Here is a 9,432-nt window from a genome sequence, read left to right on the forward strand (position 1 = left end):
CTCAAAGTACTGGGACAAAACATTAGACTGATCCAATCCCTGATGTCGTTTTAAGCAAATCTATTTATAAATCTATTTTAATGTAAAACGATTCTCTTTCTTATCCAAACAATCTGGACGTTTGTTTGCTTTTTTTAAAAAGTCCCCGAGATGGAATTTCACTGCCCCCTGGTGGACGACATACGCATTACATCAGTAACCCTTTTCTGTCCGATATACAGTAAGTGAAGATGGCGACCGGAGTCCTTCAGCGCTGTTTCAGCGGCCTTAGATCGGCGAAACACAAGGCAGGACAGGTCCCACTTATCAGGTCGGAATCTTTTATTTCCATTACTGTTTTTAATGCTTTCTTGTTGGAGCAGCATGCATGATTGAATCAGATAACCGGCTGTGTCCCAATGCACATCCTGTTCCGTACAAGTGCAGCGAGAGCGAAGCAGACGTATTTACACATCGTCTCATTCATTACGGAACATGTTTGAAACTATACAGTGTTAAATACAGTGTTGTTGTTTATGTTTAATAGAGCATCGATTGAGGATTGTATCAAGGGAGATTAGACTGCACAGAAAACTTTTTCCAGGCCTGGTTACAATAGCAGGCGCAGTTCACTGTTTCCAATGATTTTGCAATTTTCCTACATTCATTTATTCATTCCTTTGATTGATTGATTGATTGATTGATTGATTGATTGATTGTTATAGAAACAGCTATCCATTGCCAATAGACAGATCACTGGTGCATCATCTGTCAGCTGGTAAATTATCTGGCATCCCCCTCATTACTGAATAAAATCCAAATACATATCACCAAAAAAATTCAAAAAGTGTCTCCCTATGATACAAATATCACATTAGTGTAAAAGGAATGAACACGTTTAGATGATCAAGATGGTCACCTATTTACCCTAGGTTCACGAAGAAACTACCAATTTTTACTAAGGCCTTGTTCAAAATGCAGGCAAATCCGATTTGTTTCACAGGTCTGATCTTCAACACTAACCAGCCACACTGTTCTTTGAAAAAGATCAGATTAGATTTGGCTCTGTTCAGACAGGCAGCCCAAATCTGACACAGTATCGACCTGTTTACATTGGTTGCTTTGGTAACGGTTGGATGCTTTGGCATGGGTAGACTTTATTGCACTGTATTTTATTGTGACTTTAATTGTAAAATAATATCCTTCAGATATCGCTGTCTAGTCGTGGTGCAGAACAGCTCGGTCGATTACTTACACTTACAGTACTTCACAGTCAAATGTATTAGAAAAGCCTAATTGCATTGTCTTATACGATACTAGGGGATTGTCAGCATCCAGTCAAAGAAATCGAGAAGAGAGCTGGGTTAAATCTCTATTTGTGCATAAAGTGGACGCAAGAAAAGACGCTCACTCTCACCTCCTGGCTAAGAAAGAAGAAAATAACCTTTATAAAATTCAGTGTAAGTGATAAGAAGATCCTACTATTTTATTTATCTATGCATGTCGTTAATTTACTTTTTTGTTGTTGTTTTTATTTTTCATTTATTTATTTATTTTGCTTAAGAAGGTACATGTATGATGCCTTTATTAATAAAAAAAAATATTTAATAATATTGAAGGTATTCACTTTTCTGTGTAAAAGATAACTACTAAAAAGTTTACTTTATCATATCACATTGGCATCAAGGCAGACATTTATTTCTGAGTTTACAGTGATGTGATGCAAGAAGTAAAACATTTTTTTGCTACCAGAAACAGGTACAGCATAGCAAAACAAGCGATGACAATATAAACTAAACTAAACACCTACTGTAATGCTATTAATATTAATATGTCAAAATGATCTTGTATGTAGCTTCTACATAGTTGTCTTTCATTACTTTCCTAAAGTTTCATAATGTATTGGAGCAATTTTATTGCTTTCTTTGTTTGATGCAGGTCAGAAATCTGACACTTTTGAAACGGCGACATTTTTAGCCAGGCAGTGGCAATTTTTAATTTTCACTGATATAACGTTACTGCACAATCTTTATAAATACAGTATATCTGTATGCATTTATATTATAGAGCTAATTATAGTACATTAATGTAAGAATTTGTTCAGTAATCTTACTGTAAGGTAATAATAAAGTGCAACCTGTAATTTACTGTGAAAAAGAAAGCAGTGACACATCTAACAGTGTAAATAATAACCAATTGATTCTTTATTTTAGTTCACAGTGTGAAGCCGGAATGTCTGGATGATTATAACAAACTCTGGTAAGCACTGACCTTTTCCCATATGTTCTATATTAAGTGTTTTTGGTGATTAGTTACAAGCCAGTTAACAATTTACCTTTTCTTAATTAAGAATGCCCTTTTAAAACCTTGAGACTAAACTGAAATGCCATCTGTAATGTAACTCTACTCAGAATGTATTTTGGTCTGTTGTAGTGAGATAGTTGGCAGGAACAGGAGCTTCGTATCTGAACTGCATTTCAGAGACACTTTTAATTTAAAATAAAACTTCAAAACTTGTATTGTTTCTCAAAATAAAGGAAAAATAAAACTGTTCTTAGTAGTTAATTTAGAATTTTGAATGTTACTCTTTCTTGTTGCTGTCACTCCAGTTGTCACTGATGTATACTGTCCAGTATTCCTATATTAAATCTTTAACACAATATCTATCTGATGATTGCCATGACTATATTGTGACCAACAGTGAAAATGTGTTGGCTTCAATCCATGAGGATAAATACTATCCCTGTGAGCTGGTGGGAACATGGAACACCTGGTATGGAGAGCAAGACCAGGCTGGTAGGACCCTGCAGATTTCTTTTTTTCAAGCCCTGAAACGGGGAGAAATATGTGATTTTCCTAGAGTTTTCTATTAATCTGGGCTAGGCTTTATTCATTTTGGACATGTGCATTTAGTCAAATGTGTAGTCCTGTAAAATAGCCTGTTTAGTGAAAATCTCTAAAGTGCTCAATCTCATTTATTAGTAGACACGAAATAGGAGTAAAGGCTGTTCCAATTTTGACTAGACATCTGTATCTTCCTCACTTTTGCACGCATCCCCACAAAACCTAAATCAAACATTCAGCCGGATTGTCTGAGCGCTCTGGACAAAAATAGTAGAAATTAGTGTGTTTTTGGTTGGGACATGTGCCGCAACACTTTGCCTTCTCAACTTTAGCTTGATTGTTTTTGGTAAGATAAAAAACAAGAAATACTCTACATGAAGCTAGCCAGAACAACTCATTCAGGGTTGCGGGGAGCCTACAGCCTATCCAAGAAGATTTAGGGCACAAGGCAGGGTGCCAATTCCTGGACAGGGTGCCAATCCATCCCAGGGCACACACACATACACACTCTCACACACTTATTCACACACTATGGGCAATTTGGGAACGCAAATTAACCTAATCTGCATGTCTTTGGACTGTGGGAGGAAACCCATAGCAAGGGAAGAACATGGAAACTCCATGCACACAGAGGGGGGGAATCAAACCGGGATCTGGAGGTGCAAATAGGAATATAGGAATATTTTGTGTACATATTTTGTGTACAAATACATTCCTATATCAAATTTGTAGGACAATACACAGTTTGATCATGTCCATTAAATAGGTGTTTCTAAGGTCAGTCTTTAGATATTCTGTATTTCACGCACAGTGCATTTTGAAGTAAAATCTAACCTTGTAAGCATTTCTGTGGACATTAATAAGAGGTCTTTTGGCAGGTGCTGACTGATATGTATATTTATTTGTATATAGTTCATCTGTGGAGGTACCGCGGAGGCTACCCTGCCCTGACCGAGGTCATGAATAAACTGAAAAACAATAAGGTAGATGATATTTTAATTGATGTCTTGTTTTGTTTCAGGTGTTTAAATGTCACCCAAGTTGTTAAAAGTAAATTATGCTAAAGCTTTCCTATTACGTTCAGAGTGAGTTATTACTGGTAAACCTACAGTATTTGGTTTATAACTGGTAACTTCCAGTTTTAAGCGTTCCTAATGTCTTATTACTTATGTGTATTTAATACGTTTGCATGATTTCCATGTCCTTTTGGACTTAACAGGAATTTTTGGAGTACAGAAAGGAACGGGGGAAGATGCTGCTCTCTCGCCGCAATCAGCTTTTGCTGGAGTTTAGTTTCTGGAATGAGCCAGTTCCACGCGAGGGACCAAATATCTATGAACTTCGATCATACCAATTAAGAGTGAGTTATAAAACTCTGTTTTTAGGACTCCATCAGATCTTTTCATTTTAGGAGGTTTTTAAACCAACAGCTCTATAAATTTGGTTGAGGGTGAAGGCTGTTTTTCTTTCCAGGTCTGACCTAAGAAACCTCTAAATAAAAAATCTCTAGATAAAGCCTCTCTCTATATTGATAACCTCTATATGAGGATTTCTAATATAAGTTAATAATATTCAGTTCGGTTGGTGCAGATTTATTAGTACAGTGTTGGTACAGTTTATTAGAAATAATTATTATTAGTTAAAAAAAAAGAAAAAATGGGGGGAAAAGAGCTACATGCTGTGACATAATCTGACACAAATAATTGCTCATACCTTCACTTCTACTCAACATTTTTTAGTCATTTATGGTGCAGGTTTAACATCAGTCAAATACCCAAGTACTGCATAATTTTTATTAAATTCTGTCCAGCCAGTTTTGTGTGATTGTGTGAAAATTTCGCAAATCGGTCCTGAAAGTGTATGAAAGGTAAAGATGTCATTGAAAGAGCGTGGTCTGACCGATGTAAACACAAAACCTTTCTTTTGTTTATATAGACAAAGTGCACCTCTGAAATGCATTTAGGCACTTAATCCAACTGGCACATAACTTCACTTTTACTCAACATTTAGATTTTATTTATGGCGCAGGTTTACCCTTAACTGCAAAAGTTACAATAATTTCCATTCAGCCAGTTTTGCTGTGTGACAAAATCTGGTTGGACAGTAGGACAGTTTTGGTTTTGGGTCCTCCAATGTAGGAAACAAAAAGTTATCATTAAAAGTTTGGACCAATGTACAGACAAAACCTTTCTTTTATTTATATAGATGGTAGACCTTGCAGTTCAAACAAGAGGTTAAATTTAGATTATTTTCTTGGATGGCATTTTTTTTTTTGCTGAATTTCACATTTAACTCGGAATTTCCACCACAAGCAGATCTACAGTATCCTTTGCTCCTCTTCATGGCTTCATGATCCACCAGCTGTGTTTCAGTCATGAAGCAGCTTGACTTGACCTTTGGGCCAGTATAAATGTTCATAAATTGCTACCTGTGGCTTATTTGAAAAAGTATAGCCTATTCACATATCTTTAGTGGATTGCCTATGGGAGCATGCTGAAATGCACTCTTAGTGGGACCACAAGAAATGACTAGAGTGGCAGCAATCGACTCTGGCAGCTGGAATGCAGCATAGCTCACCTGGTGGAAATATGGGGTAAGAAGGTTGAACTGGCTCCTGAAGCCCCTGCATTTTCAAATTTTACAAATGACACATAGGTCAAGCTGTGTAGCCCCCAGGACTGGTTTTAATCCATTCATCTAAATGAAGCTTATTTTTAAAGATGTACACCTTCCCCACCAAACAACAACACTGACTTCCAGCCAGGTCATCATTCCAACGTATGGCAGATATTTTGCATCTATATTTTAAGTACAGGTTTGGATTTCAACAACTAGGTTAAAGAGTCTTGCTTTTGGCCCTGAGGCGGCTGGCAAGACCTTGACAAAATTAATCTTACTGCTATTCTCAGGACACCCTAATGGCATCCACCCAAAATAGAGGTGCTGTATCAAATAGATGGCAGGATATGTCCCCCTCATCCATGTGACCTGACTGAACAGTCTAGGAAAGACTTATGAACCCAACGTCTAGCATGCACGACATGCATGCAAGGTCATGAACTTACTGTAGGCAGAAATTCTCATGAGAATGTTGATCAGCTTGAACCTGTTTATTACCTGATTCCCAAGAACTTGCTCTTATTTTAGGAACTGCTAAAAATATGCATGTATCATGTATGCATGTAACATACCATAGTTTCTTCCTTTTGCAGCCAGGAACCATGATTGAATGGGGGAATTACTGGTAAGAAATCTTCAATTTAAGAATCTTTCAATTCTCTTTAATTCATGTTCAAACGAAACAATAAAAACAAAAATATGTATTGTGCTTATCTAGTCAGTCCACCGTTACATTCACTATATGAGTAACCATGCCAACAGGTTTCCTGGGACATTCATATTATTAATGTTCAAAGTCTCTTTCTTGCACATGCAGTTTGCATTTACACTCAACTATTTACACTCAACTATTTACACTCAACTCACTCAACTATGCTCCCGTGTCATTGGTCTGTGGGTTGCCAGATACTCAAACACTAAATCATGCATTGATTAATAGTGAATAGTGATAATGCTGAATTCTTCTATATTCCCTCTATATTCCTTTTATTAAAATAAAGAAAAACAGGCCAAATATTGTATACACACTGTAGCTCCGTTTCTCAACTTCAACTACCTGCTCTGCACATTTTAGTAAACCTGATTTAACTAATCAATAAATTAGCAGCCTTTTTTGACTTGAGGTGGGTGTGATAGTGAAGGAAAAACACTAAATAAATAAAATATTTTTATATGTACATGCATTGTTGCAATAAAACTAGATTTTATAACCTGCCCAAAACACTTTTTTTTCAGCCCAGGATGATAAAAAGTATGTCTATTATTATTATTATTATTATTATTATTAAAGATGAGGGGGAAATTGATTCGGTTACAGATACAGATACATGTATCCCCAAACCGACTTTAAAATTGACTTTTAAATGAATTAATACATTTATAATAAAGCTGTTTCATTCGATCAGCCAGTGACTGGAATTGTCTAGTTTTTAGCTTGATCAGCTATGACTGATCAGCCTTGAACTTAACTGGCTCTGTGTCGAGTGCAGTAACTTCTAAATGATGCAACAGAACATGAATTTTTACTATTGTTTAAATAACAAAAAAGAAAAAAGGACCATCATGTCTCTTCATAATCTTTAACTAACATAGGTAGATTGAATGTCATTTGAAGATTTTGTTAAATTCTTGAATATCTTAAATGTTGTTTTAATTTAAAAAGTTTAATTTAAAACAAGTTTTAACCCCAGGCAGATTTCCTTTAAGCGTTCTATACATTATATAAGCACTAACTAAGAAGTTAAATTATATTTTCTCCCTTTTGTTCATTTATTTTTTAAAAATTGCTGATCTGAAAAATGATTCGGGCCGTGACTCAAAGACCATAATACAATCTGAATTTTTGTGATCCATTACAACCCTAGGTGGCACGGTGGTGTAGTGGTTAGCACTGTCGCCTTGCACCTCCAGGGTCCAGGTTCGGGTCCTGGCCAGGGTCGATTACAATCTCTGTGTGCATGGAGTTTGCATGTTCTCCCCGTGCTTGGTGGGTTTCCTCCGAGTACTCCAGTTTCCTCCCAAAGTCCAAAGATATGCAGATTAGGCATATTGGCGTTCCCAAATTGCCTTTAGTGTGTGTGCCCTGCGATGGACTGCCTCTTGCCCTAAGCCCCCTGGTATAGGCTCCAGGTCCCCGCGACCCTGAATACAGGATAAAGCGGTATTGAAGATGAGTGAGTGAGTACAACCCTATTAAAATGGCAAACTCACACTCAGCCAAATTGTGTTTTTTTGCCGCCCTTATTAAGACAATTTCATTGATTATTTTATTTGGTGTTCTCAAATTGCCCGTAGTGTCTAAATGGCACCCCATCCAGGGTGTACCCCACCTTTTGCATTAAGTCTCCTGGGATAGGCTCCAGACCTTCCACAACCCTGTATTCTGTAGATACATGATGTGTCATAAAGTCAGTGAATAATTGTGACCAAAACAATTAACACCTTTACTTGGTTTGTTCAGGGCTCGAGCAATTCGCTATCGGCAGCAAAACCGTGAAGCTGTTGGAGGATTTTTCTCTCAGATAGGAAGTCTTTACATGGTCCATCATCTCTGGGGTAAACACACGTCACGATGAATACTTTATATTGAATATATGATGAATAATTTTATTTCTGTAATTTCAAAGCTTAGCGTTTTTCTTCACTTCTGTCAGCATATAAGGACCTGCAGTCCAGAGAGGACACTCGCAACGCAGTGTGGCAACATGAGGGCTGGAATGAAGTGGTCTACTACACAGGTAAGTCTATTATCCTATATTGTACTTTTTTTTGTTTTTAAATAATGATATTTGCATGTCTAAAAATCTGGTCCTGTCTTTAAGTGCCGCTGATTCAACATATGGAGTCCAGGGTTATGATTCCAATGAAGGCGTCGCCCCTGAAGTAATACTTTCTTCACAAGCGAAAAACAACATTCACATGGGAACCAGTGCTGTATATATCGCACAGCAATTCATTTTCATCCATTCAATGTTCTCTATGGCCATTAACATATCATCTGTATCAACTGAAAAAATTGAGAATGCATTGAAAGAAATATGTCCTGATATAAGCTTATGCTCCTTTAAGGGCGAAACTGATTCATCATGTTAGTAAACCTTATCCTTCTGATATACAATGAATATTTACACACACAAAATGTTAGCATTGTGGCCCAACTCGGTAAAAAAAAAACAAAAAAAAAAACGCACAAACAGTATGTCAAATATTACAGGGTCTTTAAATGATATTTATTATTTAATGTTGGTTTAAACAATTCACAGTGGTGCTTTATTTATATTGCATTTGATTATCTCTGTAAAAAAAAAAAAAAAAAGCCTGTCCGTTTTTTTTGTCACTGCGAAATGTAAGTTAACTGAAAAATGTCAAATCTATACTTTGCACAGTATTGTTTAAGGCACTTTAAATGTGATTGATGGTTACAGCTGTTTCTTGTCCAATTATTTTACATCATAAAGATATATATATATATATATTAGGTTGATGGGAGATGTGTAAACAGAAAACTCAATCTCTGTATCTAACCTGTATTGTTTTGGGGCGATAACATTTACATTTACATTTAGGCATTTGGCAGACGCTCTTATCCAGAGCAACTTAGCAGTTGAGGGTTAAGGGCCTTGCTCAAGGGCCCAACAGTGGCAACTTTGTGGTTGTGGGGTTTGAACCTGGGATCTCCCAAACCGTAGTCCAATGCCTTAACCACTAAGCTACCCCTGGCCCGATGCACCCAACCTTAGAAAGCATCCCTGTACTGTATGACATGTAGAAAACCTGCATGTCCAGTTTTAACAGGCATTATTGTTTTTATTTTAAAAAATATATCCTTGTTATAAGAATAATGTTTTTTGTTGTATTCAGGCTATTGTGCACTGGATATTGAGCTTTAATTTTCAAATATGTACCCTCTGTGTATTTGTTTCCTTGCTTTTTTCAATCGCAGTTTAATAAATTACAATGTCCCTGATTTATCTGAATGCAGTATTTTTA

General features: G+C 36.5%; 1 protein-coding gene across 1 annotated transcript; it reads left to right on the forward strand.

Moving 5' to 3' along the window:
* Positions 1-208: 208 nt before the first annotated feature.
* On the forward strand, positions 209-9,409 carry nipsnap2 (nipsnap homolog 2). Its single transcript, XM_053486102.1, has 10 exons — positions 209-310; positions 1,300-1,439; positions 2,193-2,238; positions 2,681-2,775; positions 3,736-3,806; positions 4,043-4,183; positions 6,036-6,067; positions 7,904-7,998; positions 8,097-8,180; positions 8,265-9,409. Exons 1-10 carry the CDS (start codon positions 231-233, stop codon positions 8,327-8,329), a joined length of 849 nt encoding a protein of 282 aa, XP_053342077.1. The 5' UTR covers positions 209-230; the 3' UTR covers positions 8,330-9,409.
* The last annotated feature ends 23 nt before the right edge of the window (positions 9,410-9,432 follow it).

The sequence above is a fragment of the Clarias gariepinus genome, chromosome 25 (genome assembly GCF_024256425.1).
Source record: "Clarias gariepinus isolate MV-2021 ecotype Netherlands chromosome 25, CGAR_prim_01v2, whole genome shotgun sequence".
Classification (NCBI taxonomy): Eukaryota; Metazoa; Chordata; class Actinopteri; order Siluriformes; family Clariidae; genus Clarias; species Clarias gariepinus.